The following is a 27,516-nucleotide window of genomic DNA, read 5'->3' on the forward strand; positions in this document are numbered from 1 at the left end:
AATATATTACATATACCCTAAAACTAAATAATACTAACTTAGAGATTTTGAATTCTGGACAGTCTGACTAAAAGCCCACTTAGTCAGATTTATGTCACAGGTTAATGTCTCTTTTAAGGCCAATTTGCTTCACGGTATCGGTGGTCTTAGGAAGAAAAAAAGAAACACCTTAAATCTTTGTACCATCACAAATATATGCTATTTGTCAAAGGAATAGTGGTCTTGATTTGAAAGATTATAAGGACTAAATCATCTCCTAACATCATGTTCCTAAATCAATTTCATATGAAATATAAAATCTAGATCTTAATCATCAGTGATGTTTATTCAGCGTTTTAATATATGCTACAATAATAAAAAAGTGTACCTCACAGTCTCCGCCTTTAAGAAGCTTGTCAGAGAACAGAATAGACACACACTAACACACAAGTAAGATACATATATTGAAAAAAGAATGCAGATTGTAGATGCTATACAGCATATAGAAGAGAATGGGATCACAGTGGATTGAGCAGCTGGACAAAGTGTGAATGTGAAAATATTCAGAAAAGAATGGAAGGACTAAAATTATAATAATCAAGGAAGGACAGGAAGAGAATATGAAGGCAACAGAAGCAGTATAAACAAAGACTACCCAGTCTGAAATGTATATTATGTAGTCAAATAACAGAACTAAGTTTCATGTTAGAAAATAAGGAAAGAATAGACTGGAAGCTCTCTTCCAGGAGAAAGATAAATAAGATCTTGACTTTATTCTGTAACTAGTGAACAACTACAAGTGTTTTGAAAGAAGTAGATTATGCAAAATACTAATTAAGAAAGCTGTATCTGGCAACAGTGTGCATAATGTATTAGAGGAGGAGAAAATAAATGTTTGTAAACCACTCAGAACATTACTATACTGGTCTAGTTGGGAAAATATATGTGGCTACTAAAATACTATATAAATGAAGATATGACCTATTTCTTACATATTCTCCTTTAGAATCTAGAGCACCAAAGCAACAAGCAAAATTTTCTACACATCTTGCTTCTAGTTAGGAATCTATCTGTTGGCATAAAGAATTCCAGGGGAGCTAAGCAAATTACATTTTTTCAACACAAATACAATACTCAGAGAAAATTTACTACTGACAAGGTAAATGGGGGCTTTCTTCTGTTGAAGGTAATTTAGTAGCAATAGGACTAGAGACCAGATCTGTTTGTCACTAGAAATAATTCAATAAGCCTGAGAAAAACATATTTCAATGTTGATGATATCTATTTAGGGTAAAAAAGATTGTTAGAAGGAATATGCCCCAATAACATAAACCCTGTTCTCTAAACTTAACTCCATTATCTCTTATCTCTCCATATTCCAACTTCTTCATGCTTAACAGGGGATAGAAGAAGCCTAACTAATGACAAAGAAAGTGACTGGCTTCTTGCATATGTTTGTGTCAGCTTAGACTAACGAGCAAAGGTGTCATTAATGCTTATTAGAACCCTTCAAACTTCACTGCCATCTGAAATTGAAAGCTGAAAACCACAAATGCTCCTAGCACTTAAATAAGCACATTTCCAACACTGTTAGCTAAAAAAGTACTTTCTGTTTTAATAGTTCATAGGAACATTAGAGACGTAACTTTATGAATGGGAGGAACACTGTAAATTTTCCTAATCTATTAACATGCAACCTGAAGAGGGCAGTCAAGTTGCAGCAAAGCATCCAAGAAGGCCTAAGCAGTAACTGCAGGGCACAGTTCTGGGAAAACTCTTCTATTAAATCTTCTCAATTTTTTATTATGGAAACAAGAAAAAAATCAATCCAAATGCTATAGCAGTTTATAATCCTTTTTAAAGGGTTATGCAAAACTAAAAAGGATTATTAACTCATCCATAGTTGTATATATTTAATATAGCTCCCACGATGAATGTAGTTTTTATCTTTTATGCCCTTGAAGGGATTTTTAAAGAAATATGGTTTCTCTTTTTTTTTTTTTGCGGTACGCGGGCCTCTCACTGTTGTGGCCTCTCCCGCCGCAGAGCACAGGCTCTGGACGCGCAGGCCCAGCGGCCATGGCTCACGGGCCCAGCCGTTCCGCGGCATGTGGGATCTTCCCGGATCGGGGCACGAACCCATGTCCCCTGCATCGGCAGGCGGACCCTCAACCACTGCGCCACCAGGGAAGCCCTATAGTTTCTCTTTTTAATGTTAATCAAACTTCCTATAAAATAAGATTCATATTAAAATCTCTATGTATGCCTTTTATTTATATTTTTATGATAAATTATATATAGATATAACTATATATTGCATGGATATTCCAAAGTGTATCTTCATAAAACCTCAAATTATTCAATCTCTATAGATAGTGATATATAGAGAGAGATCTGGTGTGAGTGGAACCATCCATTACTTATGGTTCTGATACCCTGAAGAGAAAAAAACTGGTAAACAACACCCTGCACAAAGATTTCAACAGTGATTTCTCTCTGGTTGTGCTACAAATATTCAGGACCCTACTGAATATACTGAAATATATTAAATAGACCCAATGCCTCTGAAGAGCTGAAGAATCCACAGTTAACTACCACTTTGTAACTGGCTCTGTATAATTCACGACTTGCCAGATAAAGATATTGTGTCCATTACGCCTATGTTTTCTGAGCATCTATTTTTTTCTTTGGAAAACAATTCTAACATGAACATGCGATTCCAACGCATATATTACAGCAAAAATGTATTACAGCAAAAATGTATAAGAGATATTAAACTGTATATAACATGCATAGTAGCAACTCAGTTTATGAGTCAGCAGAATTTTTGCTCTCTTAAGAAAAATGGTAATACTAACATACAAAAAAGCTTAACAGGTTGTATGCTAAGAAAACTGACACATAGCTAAAAGAAGAAAGGAACTGTGCAGAAATTAGGAAATCTAGTTCATGATTTGTTTTCAGAGATCATACTGGTGGTGTAATTCTAAAACTATTTTATATGCACTGAAAGGGAGAGCAAATGAGCAAATACACCAGTATTGCTGGGATCCAGGTTTTCATTTTGGAGAAAGGAGATAAAACGATGGAATAGGGAAAATAGAGGAAAAACCCTACAGTGTTAGCTTGGAATAGGAGATATCTAGTTAAAGTCATAATTTATATATGTATGTATGTATGTGTGTGTAGGTACACACATACACATATCCTAGCTCTATCTACTAAAAAAGGCTGCAAGCAATGATACTGTCCCAGCAGCAAACAGTATAACTTGCCCAGTTCTTGCTTTCTAAGTATCATTTCCTACCAAAAAACTGATTCACTTTGTTATAAAGCAGAAACTAACACACCATTGTAAAGCAATTATACCCCAATAAAGATGTAAAAAAAAAAAAATGCTTCTTGCAGTTCCATGACAGGGAAAAATATATAAAGTAGGCTTAGAATATTTTGTTGAGCCAGAAAGCAAAGACTAACAGAGGCATGTAAATGACACAGGAGTTGGTTTCCACTGATCAAATTCAGGGCAACTTGAACACTGAAGAATAATCACAGAAACAGATTAGTAAATAAAAAAAAGAATCTTTGCATTGAGATACTCAGAAGGGCAAATGGGGGAAAGAAAAGCTCTCATTTATAGAAGAATACTAACTAATTAATGTTAAAGCAATGACAGAATGTTTAAAAATCACTCCTTCACAATCATCAGTGTAATATCAAATTCAGGCAGAGATGATCAATGGATGTTACAATCACTGGGTAAAAAAGTGCCAAGAAACAGGATAGTCACATTATCTCAAAGTGTCCCTCCTCTTAATCCATTCACCTTCCCCAAACACTTACTACAAGGGAAAGATATACTTGTACAACAGAAAGATGTAATGATCACCGCCTCTATCGAGTGATCGATCTCATCACTGGTGTTTGAAAGAACTAACATTATGTGCCTCCTGATAGGATGCAATAAGAAGTACACAAATAACTGCTATAGTACTTTAAAAAAAAGCAGATTATGTCATTGAATTAATGCCATTTCACTTAAAAGTAATAATGGTATTCTGATTAGGTAAGAATGTCTTATTAAAATATGCAAACTGAAATATTTAGCAGTGATATTTCATGATGTCCACAAGTCAAAAGTATATTTGCTGGTATGTGACTCATTTTTTACTTATACTTAAAAGACTGTGAACAAAGAAGAACAAAGAGCATCTCTCATCACCCACCTCCACAGGGGTTAAGTCGCAACCACTGCAGTCACCCACAGACAGTGTACCAAGAGGAGATCAGGATGAAAAACAGGTGAGGCGCCCTGTGCTTTGGATAAACAGGCCCTTAGATAGTTAGACACATATCTCAGGAAGAATTTCAATGACCCGAGCGAGATTCTTGCATCTTCCCAGACATAGCAAAGCACTAAATCATTAACATACACCTGTTCTTTGGAATTATCAGTGATCTTTTACCAAGATGTGTGTCATTGCTTTTACCAAGACTGCATGTTATTTCCAAACCAAAAAAATTTGTAAACTGGCCCCTCCCCTACCTCTTCAGAGCAGTTTCCTCAGGACTAACTGAGTGGCTGTCTCCCAGGCTATATATCATCCCCAGTAAGACCCTGAATAAAATGTAAACTCACAACTCTTATGTGTCTTTCTTTAAGGCAATGAGCAAAATCAAATGTGGCAAAATGTTCTAATTAGTGAAATCTTGGTAAAGTGTAGACTGGTGTCTTTGTACTACTGTTTCAATTTTCTGTAGGTTTGAAATTATAAGATGGGTGACTAAATCTGGACTTTATATACAAATAATATAGAAAATAGAGCTCAGAGAATGCTACAGTGTCACATAGATAATGAAAGTTCACTGAAAACATCCATTTATTCATTGTAAAAGAGTTGGGATTATCCAATCTGAGGAAGACACACCTAGGAGGAAATTTAATACAGTGAACTTAAATCACATCCCTTCGACCTAAAAAAATAATTAAACTAGACAGCGTTCAGCAATAACCCTAAAACATCATTTATATTAAACTGGTCATGGATTTAGTCAAGTCTGAAACAGTCCTCACGTATTAGCCAAGCCAGGCAAAGAATGTGTGAATGGCATGAGAGTTTGCCAGTCTTTGACAAAGAAGTGGAATACTTTGTCCAGGTAGCCAGACATATTAGAAAAACTTAAGAATTAAGGCCGTAGAGAAATATTATCCAAGGACTAAAGGAAATGATAAGGGTTGTAATCCCAAAACCATTTAGAAAGCACTTACCAGTGCATTAAGAGATGGACACGGTAATTTTATCTACAAACGATTCTCACATTATGTGCTCACTTTAGAATTGAATCTCCTAAGAGATATGACTTCACTGTAATGAAACAAAAGGCTGATGAGCTCTTCCACATGGTCTTGGCCAGCTATCTCCAACTCACCAGCCCTTGCTATGAAACGCTAATCTGAACGAAAGCTTTCATGATCTAATGAGTTTAAGGAATGCTGGCTGATGGATCCCTGCACTAAAAGATTAATAATCTTAGTTGGGAATGCAAAATGCAAATTACAGTTCACAGGGCAGAAACAATAATGAATATGTACACTTAAGGAAAGCATTAAACTTACTAGCTTTGGAGTCACAAATCCCAACCCTGACAGGTATCAGCTCTGTGACTTTGGGTAAATTATATAACCTCTCAGCTTTGATGTTGTCATCTAAAACATGGATTTTTCTCAGTCCTACCTTTTAGGGTAGTGAGAATGACATGAGATATTATATATATAAATGACCTAACACAGGACTGCCCAAATAGTTTACACATAATAAACAATCATTTTATTTAGTTAGAGAAGAAAAGATGTTAGCCAGTTAATATCTAATATATCAATGTAATAATTTATTCTCCCTCCTCTTTAAAATACCTTTGTAATTACTAATCATTTTTTCATTTATTTGAAGTCCAACAATATATTAACTTCCAATACATTACCAAGCTTTGACTGTATGTGCACCCTGCTTGACTCTACATGTACTTTTTGATTTTCCTTCATCTGGATGTTTTTTCTTACATCTATTGAATGACAGTAATAACCTTAGAAGAGGTTATTTTGTTCTTAGAATTTTTAGCGAATTCTGGTAGAGATAAGTAACTTTGTGGTAGAATACATCTAAAAGATTTAGCAATTATGGGGAATATTCCTTACAGTACAATTAGATAAAGGAAGTTTGGAGTTAACACTTACGGGAGGTGAGAATTATATTGAGTAGTCTTAATTTAACAACTTTATTTGGCCAAGGAGTTTGATGTGTGCACTGAGGAAGGTGAGAATTGAATTCTGAGATTTGTGAAGAAACTGGCTTTGTGAAAGAAGAGCAGAATGATTTGCTAAGAGGGCTTACAAGGAAGCCAATAGCTCATTCATCAGCCATTCAGCAAAGAAAAGCAACTGGAGAATCCTTAAGTGTGTCAGCTCTAGAAGAAAATTTCACTTTTTCTTAAAGAAAAGAAAAAAGCAGAAAAAGTCTCACAAAGGAAAGCACTAATCTTTTAAACTTATAGCTATGAACATTTCAATGACTCTACAGAATTATAAAAAAGTTACAGCAGTATTATAGAAATGGTCCCAAATTACACTGACACAGAAGGACCCAGGAGAATTCAAGTTTTTAAACAAAAATGACTGCTGATGATAGAGTGCCTTTCTCAATGAATCTACAACTCCCTCTGAGGCACTTAATTTATAATACAGAATATAATTTGAATACTTTTTCTTGAAAATTTTTCTTGAAACTCCTCTTTACCTTTCCATCTTGGCTGTCCCCGTGAGATCTCTTTCATTCACTCTGCTCATATGGGTCACATTCGGTACTCTCTTGGCTCAATGACAGTAGATCTCAGACCACTTTTCAATCACAATTATTTAACAGATCCTCCTTTTAAATTTATATTACTCTATAAGGTAAATCTATCAACCTCATCCAATAAACTCCAAGACATCCCTCTTTCAGCTCACTTAATATTTTTCCTCTCCAGTTCCATTAAAATCCTGAGTTATTTCGACATACATGTTTATAATCTAGATGTGAGCCCAGCCTTATCATTCCTAAAGCTTCTCTATTATATCCACAATCATCTACATTATACTTCAGCAATTTACTCATTTATTTAATCAACCTTTACAACTTCCTAATTTTCAACCCCGTCCTCCTTTCACACAAAACCTCTCCTTCACTCTTGTGAAAATCTAGCTTAATTGTATCACGCCTTGTTTATCAGCTGTCCCCTGGCTTCTTTGACCCCCTAACCAACTTTTAACCCCCAGTTACACATTTCAGATATACTCTCACTAGCATTCTCAGAATATGTGCCGATTAATCCACTTCGTAGAATAGAGCAAACAGGTTAATCCCTATGGAGGGTGTTCTTGCTCCTAAATTGCTGAGTATTGGGGAAGAAATCATTTAATTCTAGAGATTCTTCACTAAAAATCTGAGTATTCTAGTTTCATAAAGGATCCTTGTCAATGCTATATGGTCATCCAAATAACTAATAAGTCTTCATCCATTCCCATTGTTCCTCAACGAAATTAAATTTTAAAAAGCTGTGAATCATGAACCTGCTACTTAGCTTCCCTGTCTCTATACTGGCTGCACACTAGAATTACCTAGAGCATGTTTTTTAAAATGTCACTGTGTTGACCCGCCCCCCCCCCCCCCCCCCCCACAAGGAAAACCAATTAAACCAGAATGTCTAGGTATGGGAAGCACATATCTGCTCTACAGTTTTTATTTGCCTCTAAACCTTCATGGGCTCTTCCTTTCTCCTCTAACAACTTCACCATCATCTTGATCCATGAATTAACTTTTCCTAATAACGTCAATCTTTTTCTCTTGTAAATCTAAAACTACTCTAAAATTTAAAAGTTTATTGCAAAAAAGGCTGTAATAAACAAGTAAATAAAGGTTATTTTGAGCTAAGCATCATTAAAAAATTGAGGGTCCATATTTAACCATTTAACAACATAATGCATTAAGTAAACTATTACTTAAAGGATATACCATTTAACAGTATGCTGTGGTTTATGTTATCAAAATGTATACAATTATATGTAACTGTAAAATAAATACTTGGATAATGAAGTCTTTCTAGGTTACAGTTGCAAAAAATATAATAATTAAATAGATTTCTTCATAACAGTGGTGAATACAGGAAATCAATATATTCAACCTTTAGAAACAAAGAAATGATCTCCCTAAAATATATAAGGTATTGTAGGATGCCAGAGGACAGTTTATATTTTTGTGGAATCTGAACTGTTACACCAAATGCCAACTAAGATGGTATTTTTGCCTCAGAAGGGCTTTTCAGCACCCCTTAGATAAACATAAACATACCCTGTCCTTAATGCTAACCTAATTCTGACAAATGTTAATGTCCACTTAAGTACTGGTCCTCAAATTGATAGGAGGGGAACTCAGAATCATCTGAAATGGTGTTTTTCAAAATATTTTGCTTTTCATCTTTTCTACCCACTTTGAGCTATGTCCCAACATATACTCATTATTAGATTGTGATAAAATCTTTCATGAAAATTTCAAAATACTGAAATTACCTTTCTGCAAGCTAGTCTGAGAGAAATTGGTTTATTTTTTTCATTGGCCCATGTTACTAATAATTTTGGTTTCCACTAAAGTTCAAAATGGTTTAGAAATCTGAAGTCTACAGATGATTATACAATGTGAAGAGTCTGAATGTGGAGCTACAAGTGTTTGTTCTTGAAAAGAGAAAGTGTTCAGCCAAGAAGAAACAGAAAACCTGAATTGTCCTTAACAATTGAGGAAATGGAATACGTAATTTAAAATCTCCAGGTCAAGAAGATTTCACTGGAGAATTCTATCAAACATTTAAAGAAGAATTAACATAATTTCTAAAACTGTGTAATTTCACAAATCACTTCCAGAAAATAAATGAGATGGGAACATTTCCCAATACATTTTATGAGGTATCAGCGTGATACCAAAATTGGACAGACAGTATAAATAATGAAAAATATAGATCAATATCTGACATGAACTTAGATATAAAATACTTCAACAAAATATTAGCAAATAGAATTCAGCAATACATAAAAAGAATATAATACAATCAAATGGGATTTATTCCAAAACGCAAAGCTGATTCAGCGATTGAAAATCCATCAATGTAATCTACCATATCAACAACCTAAAGAAGAAAGAACCTATCAATTGACTCCCCCAAATCTAACAAAATGCAACACCCATTCATGACAAAAGCACTCAGTAAACTAGTTCCTCAACCTGATAGAGAACATCTACAAAACTCTTACACCTAGTATCATACTTAGTGATGAAAGACTGAATCCTTTCTCCCAAAGATCAAATCAACAGTAAAACATAAAACTATAAAACTTTCCGAAAAACACAGAAGAGAAGGGCTTCCCTAGTGGTGCAGTGGTTGAGAGTCCGCCTGCCGACGCAGGGGACATGGGTTCGTGCCCTGGTCCGGGAAGATCCCACATGCCGCAGAGCGGCTGGGCCCGTGAGCCATGCGCGTCCAGAGCCTGTGCTCCGCAATGGGAGAGGCCACAACAGTGAGAGGCCCGCATACTGCAAAAAAAAAACCAAAAAACAAAACAACAACAACAAAAAAAACACAGAAGAGAAAAAAATAGAACTTTGTGATCTAGGGCTAGGCAAAGAGTTCAATTTGACAACAAAAGTAAGATCTGTAAAAGGGGAAACTGATAAACTGGACTCACTAAATTAAAATCTGCAAAAGACCTTGTTATGAGAATGAAAACACAAACCATAGACTAGGAGAAAATATTTAAAAACCACATATCTGACAAAGGACTAGTATCTACAATATATAAAGAACTCTCAAAATTCAGTAAAAAAAAAATTCAATTAGAAATAGGCAAAAGACATGAAAGATATTTCACTAAAGAGGTGATACACAGGTGACAAAAAAGCAAACGAAAAGTTGTTCAACACCATTACACTAGGGAAATGCAAAAGAAAACCACAAATTAAAACTATATACCCACGGAATGGCTAAAATAAAACAATGACAACACTGATGCTGGTGAGGATATGGAAAAACTAGGTCCTTCACACACCACTGGTGGGACTGTAAAATGATACAGCCACTCCGGAAAACATTTTAGCAGTTTCTGATAAAGCTAAACATGCAACTACCATTGCAATTCAGCCATCGGACTCTCTGGCCATTTATCTCAGAGAAGTGAAAACTTAAGTTCACACAAAGCCTGTACAAGAATGTTCATAACAGTTGTATTTGTAATAGCCAAAAACTGGAAACAATCCAGGTGTCTTTTAACAGATGGATGGTTAAACAAACTGCAGTACATCCATACCATAGGATATTACTCAGTAATAAAAAGAATGAAGTACTGACAAATACAACAACTTGGATGGATTTTGAAGGAGTTATGATAAGTAAAAACAAGCCAAAGCCAAAAGGACATATACTATATGATTCCACTTACATAACAGTCTTTAAATGATGAAATTACCGACATAGAGAATAAATTCAGGAGGTGGGGAGATGGGGTGGGTATGGCTAGAAAGGGCAACAGGAGGGATTCTTACTGTGATGGAACTGTTCTGTATCAATACCAATATCCTGTTTGTGAAACTGTGCTACAGTTTTACAAGATGTTAGCATTGGTGAGGGGGTGTCACTGAGTAAAAGGTATATAGGATTTCTCTGTATCATTTCCTAGAATTAAATGCATGTGAAACTACAATTATCTCAAACAAGCACTGTTGTATATATATTATATTTATATTTGTCCAAAAACTTTCTTTGGTATGTTCCCACTGAAAATTATTTCATTCACTTCAAATCATATCATAGGAAGAAATTTCTATATCATAGGAAGAAATTTCCCATCATTAGAGGTACTGAAAAGTAAACAGACTTCCTTGAGTATGGCCTCTTGATTAAACTATTTGATCAGAGTATGTTTAAGGGGGCTACTTCATTGCCCCTTCATTGCCCTTCATTGCCCCTAATATATATGTAGGTGACCTACAAGGCAATATTTGAACCAAATTCTATAACATATGTACCTTTATACAGGACATAAAGATAAAAAAATCTGTTTTATGATTACATGTGGATTGGTTAAGTAAATATTTTATACAATATAAAAATATTAGCCTATCAAAGTCATTTCCTAGAAAACAATGACTTTGAGCTTACATTTAAATGCACTTATAGTTGACTAGAACATTGAACAAATGTTTAATTCTATTATATACTTTTATCTTAGCTCTAACAAACATATAATCACACAATAATAGTTTTTAATTTTTTAAATGCATACATTACCTGCACACAGAACACTGCCGCTGAGGTTGAAGAGCAGTGAACATAACAATCATAGAATAGTTTCGAGGTGGTGTCTTTATAAATTTTCGGAATTTGTCACCATTCATTCGGAAGATTGAGCGCCTGGAGCTCCATTCCATCAACTGTTCTACTTTCTCAGCTAAAAGATTCTGCAATAAACATAGGAATTTAAATTTACACAGGGTTAAAATTCTTCAGTTTGTACTTCAAGTAAAAAGAATTACATGGGATTATATTTTACCTAAAATTCATTTCTGCTAAAAGTTCTTGTTTTGGTGAACACAGTCATTGTTAACTGACCATATATGCATAAAATATTTCATCTATTTTTCCTAACAATTGTAAAAGTTTATAAAAATAGATATCAAAAGTAAAATAGACTTTTACTTCCAGAAAGATGGAATAGATATGCTTTTCCCTAATCCCCCACTTAAGACAGCTAAAAACTCTGGTCATATGAAAGACAAGCATAAGAAGGCTCTGAAAAGTGGGAAGAAGGAGGGCTGGCTGGTGACCCCAAAATGAAGAGACCGTGGTGGTGAGTGCCTTGAGTTTTGTTTCAGCCTCACCCATCCCAGACTGGTAGCCAGAGACATTGGCAATCCAAGAACACCAATGGACACAAACAAACAAAAACCCCAAGAAAAGCCTGCTCTCTTTACCCAAAGGACAAAAAAGGGCGACCTAGTAAGACAAAAACTAACTGCTCTGGTCTAGCCAAACACCACAGACGAAACACTGCCCTTCCACCACCTCCCTCGCTAGCAAGGGCGGAATGGGGAGCCTCAACCCAACTCTCAATTTCCCTCCAAGCATCAACATGCAAACAGCTTGGAGGATCTCACGAAGATGAAACTGAGCAAAAGACACGTGTGCACAAAAGAGCACTGCGTGATTCTACTTATAGTAAGATCAAAAACAGGAAAAAAATCTATTGTATTAAAAGTCAGGATAGTGGCTTACTGCAGCAGGAACTGGGATGGTGGGAGGCGTAGTGAGGCGAGACGGTACCATGGAGCTGGGGGCTAGGAAGATTCTCTTCCAGGGTGGGGTGACAGTGAAAGTAACACTCTAGCCTCTGTACAGAACGCTCTTAATCTTTAGATTGTCCATTTTACCTGAAAAAGTCTGAGAAGTAAAAAACTCTACAGGGTTGTATTCCTATAAGAAATTTGTTAGCCTTGGAAAATCAAGAAAGAATGAGTGGTCGGAAGAGAAGGGCTTCAACTGTGCCATTTAAGAAAGACTAAGGACCTAGGCACAGACGAAATCTTAATTGATGAGACGTATGACACCTGAGCACACCAAGCACAGTCTAAGAGTCCTGTACGAAAAGAAAAAGGGCTGTGCTCTGGTCACTACACACGAAAGCTTGGCCAAGACACTTCACCTCTCAGAACCTAGGGACTCATCGATTAACATCTGACCTTCCAATACATACCTAGATGATCTACTGAGAGATGATAGATAAAAACCTTTGTAAATTATAAAGTACTATAAAATACAAGGCAGTATTGGTAGAAGTATTGTTTTCATTATTGTTAGATAACAAAGGGTGATTTTACCACTATATTCCTATATGTAGTCTACAATTCTTTTCCTGTCAAATTTCCTACATATTCTGAATATACATCAAAACACGTGAGAACCACAGTTTTAATTCTGGCTATTACTGGAGAACTTGTGAAGAACATTATATTCAGATTAAATATTAGATGACAAAAAATAATGAGATATTTTCAAATAAAAGTCTATCTTTCTCTAGTTACGGTCTCAGAATATTAAGTGCTTTAGACATGCTAAGCGCCATGCTATGGACATCACATATGCTATCTTATTAAACTCACATAGCAACCATAGCAGCACAGCAATAATAAGCTTAATCCACAGAGGATGAAGCTGAAGTCTAAGGAACGGTAGCTCTCGCCACTGCCCTACCCTGAAGTGGTTTTACTTGCAACAGACTTCAAAAAGTACACCAGTTACCTTAAACCAGCAACTGACATCTCTAGTGAGCTCTCACTTTCACTCATCTGACAAGCCTCAAATCCCCCATTATTAGAGGAAAAGGTACTGCTGACCTATTGTTTGAGATAAAACACCTTACCATGGTAAGTGGTACAGAGGTTTATTAGTTTGGGTTTTTGTTGTGTTTTTTTTTAAAGAAACATTCTAATTTTAAAAAGCAGGTAAATCAATAATTTCTATATGTGGAGAAAATAGTCTTAGTAAACCAAATACATGTCTTTCCATGTGAAAAAAACATATAAACAGCAATAATTTCTGAAGATACTCAACTATATTAACAAATCAGGTCTAGAAACAAAAAAATAAAAAGGGAAAGGTATTGTAAAACATAGCAGTCATGCACCTTAAAGATCTGTAGTAATAACAACAATAGCTAGCACTTATTGTGTGCTTACTATGTGATAGGCACTGTACGAAATGCTTTTCTTGTATAATGAATTCATCAATCCTCATAACAATCCTATGATGGGGGAATCATTGACATTTCAAGTTTAGAGACAAGGAAACAGAGGCACCAAGACATTAAGTAACCTGTCCGAGATTATAAAGCTAGTAAATGGTAGAACTGGGGATTCCCAGTCTTATTCCAAAGTACATACTCTAAACATCCATACACACTGCAGAATCTTACAGGTTTTAGAGGTTACAGAAAAATTCTTGCAACCAATAGACTAATATTCAAATGAACACATTGCATTCAAAATAAAAATGTTAAGGGAATCCCCCGGTGGTCCAGTGGCTAGGACTCCACTCTCACTGCCAAGGGCCAGGGTTCAATCCCTGGTTAGGAAATTAAGATCCCATAAGCCATGCAGCACAGCCAAAAAAAAAAAAAAAAAGTAAGAGTCTACATAATGAAGAAGGGACAACACTACTACATAAGGAAAGAGAAACCTCATCGCATCTTGAACTAGTCACCTTTGCACAGAAAAAGAAATAAATGGTCTAGGAAGGTAGGTTTTTAGGGCATCATGGTTGATTCAAACTTTCAAGAGCATTTGTTGTAAAGAAGGTTAAGTTAATTCTCAAAGGAAAACGTTACAAGGTGATGGAGTAGAAATATTCAGTACGGAACAGAAATCTGATTAATGTGAATTCATGCTTTTAAAATCTACTAAGAAAGAATCACAGGTTGAGCTACAGTCCACAAATAGGGTTTATTCTATGTTGCATTTCTCTGTGACAGGCATGTGATTTTCTTTAAGGAGAAGGTTGGGTGCATCTGTTCCTTCAAAGTATTTCCCTTTTCAGGGCCATTTGTACCCCTCTTTGTTGGGAATTTTTCTTCATGCTACAGTTTCCCTTACCCAGGACTACCTTTAAGACTTCCCCACCTTCTCTGTCTGTGTGTCCCTTTTGGTCTCTTGAAGAGAGTGATGCTCATGAATCCCTCTTCCCACTGGAGAATAAAGCCTGAAACAAAATCATGCCCAAGGGAATTCTGTGTAGTGTAGGGAGCATGGAAACATCCATAATATGGAACATAGTGCAACCTTTAAAAATTGAAAAGGCACCGTATGTTCATTTTAAAAATAGAATTTAATGGCTCAAGTTTAAATGATGATTCTGTATTTGCATGCAGTGTGACTTGACCAAATTATTTCTCTGAATCTCATCTTCATCTATAAAATTGAAATAATATCTCACAAATTGGTAAAATTAAATGAGTTAATGTATGGAAAACTCCTAGCACAGCATCCAGAAAAGTACAGGCACTCAAATTCTGTTCCCTTCTCCTCGGGTTAATTTCTATCAGCAACCTCAATCAGGGTGCTAAAAGAGTAACTACAGAGGGAGTGTTTTTTTTAATCTTATTACTACTTTAATCTCAAGAGTTACCAAATGTTCTCTGAGTACTTAGTACATAGCAAACATTGTGCTAAATTTCTAAACATGCATTGTGGATTACTAAATACATGACCAGCATTATGTTAAGTTTATAGAAAATGAAAGTACAACAGATCCTACTCTCAAGGCTTTACAGCAAATAAGCTCTAGCTTTAAAAAATATACGTTGCTTATATTGATGTGTTATGGCTGTGGCTCTGCTGTTAAATGGCTTAGTGCCAGCTCAGGAAAGGATGGCACACTAGATCTTATTTCTGTGAACACTAACTGACTGGTAGCAGCTAATTTAAATTCAGTACAAAGCACAGTTTTGAAATCCACACTGATACTATCAGTAAAGAGGGTGTGAGCCGTTGAGTTTTGTCTGCTGCTGGCACAAGGCTGGGAAATAGAGACACAGATGCCATACATCTACCATTTCTAAAAGGAAAAAGAAATCTAAAATTTAGGATCTTCAAGGAAGAAACCTTGTCTTTACCTGTTACCTTGTAAAAATCATGGGCCAGCAGGTCCCACATATTAATGAAGGCAAGATACTCAGTCACACTAACTATAGGTGCCCAGCCCTCTATTTTTATCTTAATGTTTTTATAAAAACTGAATTGTAAGGCAATTCACTATTAATAAACTGGCATAATCGACATATGCCAGTCCCCAACATATGACATTACTCAATTTTTTTCTCAATTCATGCTTTTTTAACCAATTCATAACAAAAATACAAAGAAATGGTACATTTCACTAAACAACATGTAGTGAAATTGTTCATTCCAAAGTGAAGCTTAAACAGGAAAAAAAAAATCTCACTAATGCTTTTATACCCATATTTTTTTCCAGCATTTTATCCCTAGGTAAATTTTAATGATGACCAGATGCACCAAAACAAAGATATGTATGTGGTCTCTTGTCTTAAAAAAACATCTGCCAGAGGGATAGCTATTCGTGTGTCTGTTCTAGTCACCTACGTAGTACTTACACCTACATAGTATTTGTTCAGGTGCCATATACACTACTATGTATAATATAGATAGCTAATGAAAACCTGCTGTATAGCACAGGGAACTATAAAAAAAGAAAAAGACAAGTATTAGGATATAATGTACAACATAATATAATTAACACTGCTGTATGTTCTATATGTAAATTATTAAGAGAGTAAATCCTAAGAGTTCTCATCACAAGGAAAAAAACTTTTTTTTCTTTTATCTTGTATCTATACGTGATGATGGATGTTCACTAGATTTACTGTGGTAATCATTTCATGACGCACATAAGTCAAATCATGCTGTGCACCTTAAACTTATACAGTGCCATGTGTAAATTATATCTCAATAAAAATAGAAGGAAAAAATAGCCACACTAACTTGCTTACAATAATTCACAGGACATAAATTTGGAATGAGAATAAGAAGTACATGTTGAAGGTATCTCTTAGTGACACACAGAAACTTCATGACCCTTCTGTCCTTCCTTGTATTTTATAGAAAGTCTCTGAGAGGAAAAGAGAGCTGTACTTTTCACAACTTGAATATCCAAGAGGTTCAATCAAAGCCCACTGACAAGGCAAAGAGAAGCAGCCAGATGCATATTTTTGCATTTGGGAGGAAAGTTAGCTTCAATTTCTACAATTATTTGATCCCCAAAATCCTTACTCATTTTCTTAATATCATGCCATTCTTCTCAGATTTGAATAAAACATAAGGGGCAATGAATGCTTCCAGAAATCAAAATATCAGAGATTATACCACCCCATGTACTGATAATTACAAAGTGTTCACTAAAGATCACCAACAGCCTTAAGGGCACTCAGCCTTAAGGCCTCAATGAGCTACACAATAAATAGGACAAATACACCATTTTTATCAAAAATAAAAAATGCATACAGTACACATGCCATAAAGAGAGCAAAGATTCAAACAAAGGGTTAGTTAAGAACTTGGCAAATCATTGTACCTCTGCAGGAAATGTAATCTACACTCTACAGGAAAACCTCAACTATCATTACTTCAAAGGTGAAAAAGTGAGAGATTCAAAAATACATTAATCATACTGAGAGTTCCTTGATGTATTTAATATCAAGCTCTTTAAAAGTAAAGCAAGAAATACTGGAAAACCCCAGACCAATTCTTCCTCAGTGTAGCTCCTAAAGAGAACCTGGCTGTGTAACTACAGAAAAGGGAACCCAGCCGGCTACCTAAGGCCAATACCAGCGCAGCTACAAGTTTATATGGGGGAGAGTGTTACATAAGTTTTTAAGTCCAACATGTTAAAGGCAGTATCTAATTCAATTCAGAGCTGAATGAGAAATGTAGAAATAAAGTTATTGGTGAAAATATTTTTTCAAACGTTCATGCTTTTGTAGAAAGGATAGAACTTCAATTGATGGTGCTACAATATTCAATTAAGTGAACTTTTTCTAGAGACTCAGTAAAAATATTTCCAGTGACACTCTTTTAAAAGTAGTGACTTTATTAACCTGAACTCTCCCCAGAAAATTTCCCTAGGAAAAGATCCACATTTCCATGATTTTGTATCCTTCAAAGCATCCTGAGAATGGCTAGCTCCTGATTGGCCCTGAAGCTCCCTCTACATACACTGTGTATCTACTGAATGGAATCTGTAAAATTTTTAAGCTATAAACTAAGAATCTATAATTTATTATTCCTATTCAAATGTAACTTTAAAAAAAAGGATTTCTAACTTCAGTTTATCATAGATTCTTTGCTCTATTTTTTCACTGCTTCGAAAGTGCAGAGTATTATAAAAGAAGCAACTGTTTCCTGAACTTGCATATTTATAGTATATATAATTGACATAACCATAAGAACTTAAAAATTACTGTGGTCAAATTTAAAATTAATAATTCAAGAATTTAATATCAATTTTAATTATTCTAGGATTTCATAATTCACAAAAATAGAAGTAGTGCATTTACATAAACACATGAATATGAATTCTACAATGAAAAATATCAAAATGTTTTGTTCCATGAAAAACTTATCCCATGGCATTAATAAATTTTAAGATTCCTAATGTTAAATGCCATTATACCTTAATTTTATTAGAGAAAACACACAGAGACTATCACACGGTGTTTTGAAATATTTTGTATTTGATACTAGTAGTAGTAACAACACTAGATTAATGAATGTATGGAATTATATAAATCCATGTATACTAGGAAATACATCTCATCCCCAAAAAGGCCCTACACAAAAACATTGATACAAAATAATAAATTATTATCAGTGTGATGTAATCACACCCTAAAAAATAATTCCAAAGGAAAAAATCTGAACATAGTTATGTGATTAACATCAATAAAAATAAAAAAGCCAGGAAATAAAGAGCATATTAAAACAATGAAATATTAGGGACTAGAATAATATATATGTGGTCTGTAACTAGTGAAAAAATTCTATTATAACATTAAGTGGAAAGATAGAAGGCAAAGTTTATACTAACTATAACTAAATAACTACTAACTATCTACAGATAAATAAATCAAAGTCATGTAAATAGTCAAAAACTTTTTTAGAATTGGGAGTTATTCTGTTTTATTTTTTGCTATAAAGTGAACACAGTTTGCTTTTTGGTTTTTTTTTGGTTTGGGAGGAGGTTTTCTTAAATTCACGTGGGTTGTCTTTGTGACTTTTTCACTGTAAAACTGCTGAAGTACAATACTCTCCTGTCAAGAGACAACATCATTAGAAATGGGGACCATGATGTTTTCACTTGAAGGATCAAAATATGAAGTCATTTTAACATGGCACAATCATGACAAGGGCTAAATGAGCATCCCATTTTTATTCCACTATTGCATTAGTTTCTGAGACCTTCTTTCCTGAACTCCTTCATATCCTCCTGTTAGACATTTATTCTTGTATAAATATCCCACTGTAAAACAGGTACCAGATACAAAGAATAAGAGTAGCTGTATGAGCAGAGAAGAAAATCAACTTGAGGCTGTATATAGCCATCGGGCCTTACTGCCTCGAGAGCAAAGGTCCAGGCAGGATGGTCACTACCAGCATCAACAAGTATAGCAGATACCCTATTATAATAATGCATTATATCATAAAATAATCTGCTCTGTTCTAGAAGTGGTTGTATACAACTCTTCACTATTAATAGCAACATACTATGTGTTACAGCTGAAGAAAAGTTTTATTATAAGAATAAGGAAAAATAAAAACATTATTCCATAAATTGCAAAATGAAGAGACGAATTTTTTCAGCAGGTTTATTCTTGAGTCATATAAATTTTTGATAGTAAAATTTGTGATGGTAAAATTATTAAATCCAAATAAAATTAAATAGAATCCAACAGAAAGCAAGCCAAGAGGAAATCAAAGCTTCTAATGTACTTTAAAGCTTTCCAATACCTTTTTTATTAACCTAAGTAGAATTTCGTCTACCAAATTACTTACAAATGGCAGGAGCAAGCCAAGTTTTTGGATAGAATAAAAGATCGGGTTTGGTTATTTCATATAAACAGTATACTATCAAAATTATCACAGCTACCTACTAACCGAAGTCTGTACTATTAGCAAAGACCCCAAAACTGGGGGCATTAAAACCTCCAAAGAAACTAATTACATGGGGCTTTACGTAGAAAACACTGAGTACTATTAGAAACAATATTCTAACCTCACACCATGCCTCGCTTTCCAGATAAGGGATACCTCTACTATTGTTCCATTTATCCCTATTATTATAGGGATAATAAAAGAACAATAGCATATTGAAATATATTATTTATTAAAAGTATAAAAATAATGTAAGGTAACAAAGCAAGTAAAAAATTAATGAATTCAGTACAAATTAGACCCAGTCACAGAGGTGGGGGGACTACTTGAGGATAAAATCCAACCAAGAGATACATCAAAATAAAAAACTCAGGAAAGGAGAAGCTATGGATAAAATCCAACCAGAGGTGACTCAAAATGAAGAACTCAGGAAGTAAACTATGGTAAAAGACTAAATGTTGACTATAGTGTTTAATTTATTAAATACAAATACACTTAAGTATAAAACTAAGAATAATAAACAACTCCAGCGGCTATTGTTATAGACAGTCTGATCATCTTCATTTGCCTAGGAGCACCCAAGCTGTACTCGCTGTCCCTGTGTAATCATGAATAGTACCTCCTTTCTCTCTCACAAATATCCTTGTCTGGATAAGTTATATGGTTGCTCAAGATTTATAACACTTGCGTTATGTTCCAAAATTAAAGTAATTTATCAAATATTTGGAGACAGGAAAGGGAATTTGGGAAGGAATTAAGAGTACAAAGTTTCTACATCTTCTATAGCACATAGTTAATCAATACAGACTTTAAAACACAGTACTATTTAAAATAGTAGTTAATCTACGCATGCAGAAGCAAAGAAGGATACTTATTTCTGCAACTTACTTTAAAAAGATGGATGATAAATGATAGGATTGGACACATGATAAAGCAAGCACAGTAAAATGCTGATTGTAAAGTCTGGGTGGTGGGTATTTTTGAGTATTCACTGTAAAATTCTTTCAACTTTTATAAAGGTTTAAAAATACTCATAATGTTGGAGGAAAATGAAATTCATCCAACATTAATGAGAGTTGTTTTTAGGTGGTTAAATTGTTTTGTGAAATTTTTTTGCTCTCATCTGTGAACATTTCTATTTTGCCTTTTGTTACAGGGTATTATTTTACAAATGTCATTTTATAACCACAATGCTAGTTTTTTAAATAGTTGCCTATTATCAGCTACTTATCAGTTTCTACCACTAAATTATTAAAATAAACCCCAGAACTTAAAGCCCAGAAATGTGTCTCATTCATCGTGTCCCCCGTGCCCAGCCTGGTGCCTGCCTCATAGACTATTACTTGTATAACTTAAGTAATGGAACAATTTACTGGAAATGCAGAAACAGAATTAACATAGCTCTCTCATGGCTAACATAGTTGTTGGTCCAGACACTCTTTCCCCATCCCCTTGTGGCAGGAGAATTACTCTTTTAAAAACATTTGCTATTATAATCAGAGACAGCAACCCAAGATGAAAGCTGATCACTAAGACTTGGAAGTGGTATGTACACAAGGTCCCATATGTTTAGTGGTAATATTCATTTGGTAAAAATACTATAAAAACATTCTGTTTCCACTTCACATATGAATATGTTATATTAAAAACACCACTGTAAAATATTAAGGTAAACAATATGGACATACACTGGTACAATCTTTCATGGTCACACTAATAATACATACAAAATTTTAATGTATGTATGTACCATTCAGTACAGCAATACATTTTCTCGGAATTTATGTTAAAGAAAGAATCAGACAAGGCACACATGTTTATTCAAAAGGATACTCACTGCAGCACCGTTTATAATTGCAAATATTTGGAAATAATGTGTGCCCATAAAAAGGAGATTGGTTAGATCATAATATGGTATGAAATGGAACATATTATAGTCATTAACAAGATGAGACAAACTTACTAAAGGGATAGTCACAACTTACCTTTAAGTAAATCCAAAAGTATTACTTATCACAACACTACGTAAAGAACTATTTCATATTTTAAAAATAAACATGTGCTATTCACTCATTAACTTATTTTACATATATGCTAAATATCTTAATGGATATATAGTGAATTGATAATGGTTTATTTCTAGAGGTGAAGATTACAGGGGTGTATTTATTCTACTTTATTAGTTTCTATGTTATTTGAAATGCTTACCTGTATTACTTTATAAACAATAAAACAACAGTTATTGCCAATTGGAAAGAGACAGTGAAAGAGATATCCAAAAAAGAATAGTTAAAAGACAAGAAATTCTGATTTCTCTAGGAAGAAATGTGCAACACAGCCAGGGACTGCCTCGGTTACCCTGTGCATCTTTGCAGTTCCTTACTAACCTTCCTATCTATGGACTGAGTCCATGCTCTTGGAAGCTCTGTTCACTTCACTTCAATCTAATCCTTACTTTTTGGTCAGGTTGGTATTTGAGAAAATGAAGACGTTTCATTATATTCTAACTTGTGCAGTTACCATTACATTCATCTTTATTGACGAACACCTTAGTTCACTTCAGTGAAAATGGCCTGGAGTATTTATCAAAAGTTCTTCAATAACCAGGATTTTATGTATCTCTTTACTAAGAAAGTGAAGAAAGCAATCCCAGATATTTCACATCTAATTTAGTGAACCATTATAGAGAAGAGATACAAGAAACCAATATAAGCCCAACAAATAAAACCATTTTCCTGGGTCCAGAAAGATAAAATTTTGAGCTTTTCTGGTCATAAACATGCCAGAAATGGACAAATTCAGGGCTATTAAGTTATTGCAGAGTAACACAGTCCTAACCACATTAACTGAGTTTCCATTCTGCTACCATCAACATCAACTGCTATTTAAAGGCTTACTTTCAATCTAAATAGAAAAGCAAAAAGCAAACAAATACTTGCATTAGTCACAAAATATCAATAGTACAATTATGTACAGGAATAAGCTATATGCACCTGAAGCAAATGAAAGAAGTTAATCCCCTTTCAACTAATCTGTCTCTGTACCACTTTTTTTTATTACAATGTTTATTTATACACTATAATAAAATATTTCATCATAATCATTATTTTAAAATGTTTGAGAACTGTTTTAATTCTGAAAAGTACAAAGAATAACAAAGCAAACACCTATGTACCCACAATCTGTAACTGATTATTATTGAGATTTTTTTTAACATAAACATTTAAAACATTGCAGGTATATCTGAACTCTTTATCCCATCTTATTCTCCTCTCTCCCATTTAGGCAAAAGTATTATTTCTTTTAAACCTATTTTTATTATCTACAGAGACACACACAAAAACAGGTACATGAAATCATCAGCAATATGCGATACAGTTTTATATGTTTTTTAAATTAGCATAATATTTTCTATTTTTTCATACTGAAACTTTTAAGTCGAAGTTTTGTTTTAAAAACCTATGCCTGTTGACCCATACAGGTGTAATCTATTTATTTCCATTGCTGGAGAGCATTTATAAGAAGTCTAACCATTTATAAGATTTAAAAAAATTCTTATAAACAATGAACACCGTTCATGGTTTATAAACGCTCTCTGCAAGAGTTCTTAAACTGGGTCTCCACTGCTTCCATGATTAGAATTCAGGGAAACCATGAACTTGGAAAGGACGGAAAATATATCTTCATTTTCACAAATCTCTAACTAAAATTTACGATTTCAATTATAAATAGAGACAACAAACACCACAGAATTAACAGTATCTGTGACTTTGTAACCAATAAAAATCAGGAATATTTTCCTCTTTCATTCTGCTTGTTGCTGATAGCTCTAGATATTGTTTATACTCCTCAGTACTTTGAACTCAGTTATAAGACCTGTCATTAGATTCTTGTTATAAAATGACTTCACAAAAAAACAAACATTATTGAATCACATTTATACTTTGATAACAGTATTTCAGTGAGGTTATTATCTTTTGTATGTCTACGTATTTTATTCATTTAAAAATTATCCTGCAAAGAAGTGCATAGACTTTACCAGACTGTCAAATTCGCCCACAGCACATAAAAAAGTTAGTAACCAATCGTAAGGCATTGCCAAATGGCTTATCCAAACTAATTATGCCAATTTAGACTCCCACCGACAATGTATGAGTTCCTATTTTCCCACATCTTTATCAACCCTACAGCTGTCAGACTTCTAAAAATTTCTTCCAGGCTGGTAAGTAACAAATAGCATCTCAATATTCTTGTAGTTTTCATATCCCTCATGATCAATGATATTATATGCATTGTAATATTTTAATATGTTTACTAACCACTCAGGTTTCCTCTACGAACTGCCTGTGTGTGTGTATTGTTGCAAAGATGAGGCAATTTGCAGGAGACCACAGTGACAGCTACTTGTGCTGACTGACTGCAAACTCCACACTGCGTATCAGAGACGCTGCATCACCTCCTCATTCCACCACGGGAAACTGCCTTTAATAAGCTCAACAATACTTTTAACAAGTGAGTGTAAAATGTGAAGCTATAAAAACTACAATCCATTTGACAAATTGTGGGGAGATAAAACCTAGTAAATATTTTTCATTATATCTGTATTAAAGTTCATTTAATGGAGATTTTTTTCCAGAGAAATCTAGTTTTATCATGTATTCCACACAGACTCCACAGGAAATAAGTCATCCTGTGTAAACAGCAGGCAACAAAACAATAAAATTACTAGGAAATGAAGTCCCATATAATCCAAGTTGTTATGTAAAAGTAAATACTGATACTGCATTTCAGTTAATTCTGGAAACTAAAAAACAAACCACAATAAAAATAACCTATCACTGAATAAATTCTTACAAAGTATATGCAAACAAAGCAAACATATGCATAAAAACTGGTATGAAGCAAGCCACAAAATGCAATTCCTATAAGGTTACAGGTAGTCACAGTGCGTGTAGAAAAACAAATTTTTCAGAGAGAAAAACTGGCCCAAAGCATAAATCAATGTAATAAATTGAAAGAATTCCAACATTATGTTCACACGTGTATTAAAATCAAATGTTTCAGTTAGTATAATGTGTATCACAGTTGAAAAAAATATAAATGAATCCTAAAAGAAATTCACACTTTAATGACTGGAACTAGAAATATGAGTATGTTTTTATCTTCAAATCTAGAAAAATCATTCCCAAGGTCTCAAAAGCCATCATTCCTTCAGAAATTGAGGCATTCTCTTCATCAGGAGCCTTAACTCCATTAGAACCATCACCACTACCTTCAAAATACCACTCTGCACCTCTCTACTTCCTTCATAAAGTCTCCTCAGACTTAGCTTGAAGCTAACATTAAAGCAATGCCCCCCACTGCTACAGAACCACAGGTTTTATAAGTAGACAACAATAAATTTAAAGAGAAAGTATTGAATTTAAATCTAAATTGTTACAGAAGCAACCCAAGTTCTAGTTCTGATGAGTTGTGCGCCCTGTGGCTTATTTTAAAAAAAAAAAAAAAATTCTCCATAGAATGGGACCTCAGCCTCACTCTAAAGTGTTGGGTTACCAGGCTCCACCACTAGGGGGGAGTATCACCACTATGGGCTTTCTTGCTCAACGGGCTAGCATCTCTCCCCAGATCCCTTCAATCTACTAACCTCTTTAAGCACTTAGACCTTCCACCCCTACTATGAGTATACATTGGTCAGAGAATAGTTTGGGGAAACATTTGTGTGTTCTTTTTTTTGGGGGGGGGATGGGGGGTAATACATTTTATACACTTACAAATATAGACAGCCACTATAATTAATGAATAAATACAAATACTGCTTATTAAAATAGTCCTCTGAAATAGATTAAGACCTCATCCTCATAAGAATATTTCAGTTAATGAACCCACTTTAGGCCTGCTACCTACCCATGGATACCATGGGAACAAATCCACTAATGACCTTCTGCAAAGTTAACCTATAATTTAGAATTCTGTAGTGTTACAGACCTGTAATTTTAATTACTTCTCTTGATTTCAGTAAACCTGTTTTTCCTGCTGAAATGGGGGAAAAAAAGGTATTTCCACTAAACACATAAGGTATTTAACACAGTGCCACACACATAAACTCTCAATATGAATAATTATTAAGAAATTCAGATTAGTCATTTCTATTGTTGTGAAGCAATTTCACACTGATATTCCATTTATCTAATCTACCAGGGACACAATTCCTTTATTAGCAAGTTCAACAATCCTAACAAACACAAAAAAATTTCAGAATCTGTAATATATAGCAGGTAGCTGAACCCTCATTGAGAAGGTTCAAGAATGTGATTTCAGTTCTCAAATAGCAAAACAATATCCCATACCTCATAACCGTTGCTGAGTCGCCTCCTCAAATATTCATGTATGTTTTTATCCCTCTCTCCTGCCTATCCAATTCGTTTTAAAATAACCCATTAAGATAAAAAAAACAGAAATAAAATTATACCTTCTATATGTCTAACAAACTTGAGTAAGAAAAATGATAAAAATTAAGGAAAACAAATTTATACACAAAATAAACTATAAGAATCATTATCCACCTCTAATTGTCCTTTAAGTTAATTATTAATAACATTCTTTTTATATTCTCTAAGGCTACCTAAATCCTAATCAAACTTGCTTATCCTTAAATACAAGGATTTTTTTCCCCAATTCCATCATTCAGCATTTTTCTTAAATACTATTACTACAGCAATATTATTTTCTTTTACTTTCATTGCAGATGTCAGTGTTCCCCTCCCCCATTGCCAGTTAAATGTTCTTCCATGGACTAACTATAGTTTTCTCTTTTTTTAATTTAATTTTTATTTCATTTTAAAGTATAGTTGATTTTTTAAATTTTTATTTATTTATTTATTTAACATCTTTATTGGAGTATAATTGCTTTACAATGGTGTGTTAGTTTCTGCTATATAACAAAGTGAATCAGCTATACACACACATATGTCCCCATATCTCCTCCCTCTTGCGTCTCCCTCCCACCCTCCCTATCCCACCCCTCTAGGTGGTCGGTCACAAAGCACTGAGCCGATCTCCCTGTGCTATGTGGCTGCTTCCCACTAGCTATCTATTCTGCATTTGGTAGTGTATATATGTCCATGCCACTCTCTCACTTTGTCCCAGCTTAACTATAGTTTTCTAATAGCAAATATATTTAGACAACAAGTTAGAATTTTATAGCTCAAATGCTTAACAAAACAATTTTTAAAACAAACACATTTGCAAGATGTATATATCCTGCATAGATGTGTGAAATCTTGTCCTACCGTACTAAAATTATACATCTTTAAGAGGAAAGTCGGGACAGGGGACACAGGTTTGAGCCCTGGTCCGGGAAGATCCCACATGCCGCCGAGCAAGTAAGCCGGTGCGCCAAAACTATTGAGCCTGCATGCTGCAACTACTGAAGCCTGCGCGCCTAGAGCCCGTGCTCCACAACAAGAGAAGCCGCTGCAATGAGAAGCCCGTGCACCGCAACAAAGACCCAACGCAGCCAAAAAAAAAAAAAAACCAAAAAAACAAAAAAAACCCGACTTCCCTGGTGGCATAGTGGTTAAGAATCTGCCTGCCAATGCAGGGGACACGGGTTCAAGCCCTGGTCCAGGAAGATCCCACAAAAAGAAAAAAAAGTCATAACAAAAAGAAAAAAAAAGTCATAAAAAAATTGGAAAATACTGATTATTTCATCTAACATGATGAGATGCCCTAAATCCTA

General features: G+C 34.5%; 1 protein-coding gene across 3 annotated transcripts in view; it reads right to left on the bottom strand.

The window, feature by feature from the left end:
• TUSC3 (tumor suppressor candidate 3) overlaps positions 1-27,516 on the bottom strand; it is a 195,659-nt gene that overhangs the window by 111,320 nt on the left and 56,823 nt on the right. For 2 of the 3 annotated variants that reach the window (XM_032618595.1, XM_032618594.1), the window contains exon 2: positions 11,350-11,519. In XM_032618595.1, the coding sequence (XP_032474486.1) occupies positions 11,350-11,519 (170 nt within the window). Of the gene's footprint in view, positions 1-11,349; positions 11,520-20,394; positions 20,404-27,516 lie in introns of all 3 variants that reach the window. The other variant, XM_032618596.1, reaches the window with a different exon arrangement.

The sequence above is a fragment of the Phocoena sinus genome, chromosome 21 (genome assembly GCF_008692025.1).
Source record: "Phocoena sinus isolate mPhoSin1 chromosome 21, mPhoSin1.pri, whole genome shotgun sequence".
Taxonomy (NCBI): domain Eukaryota; kingdom Metazoa; phylum Chordata; class Mammalia; order Artiodactyla; family Phocoenidae; genus Phocoena; species Phocoena sinus.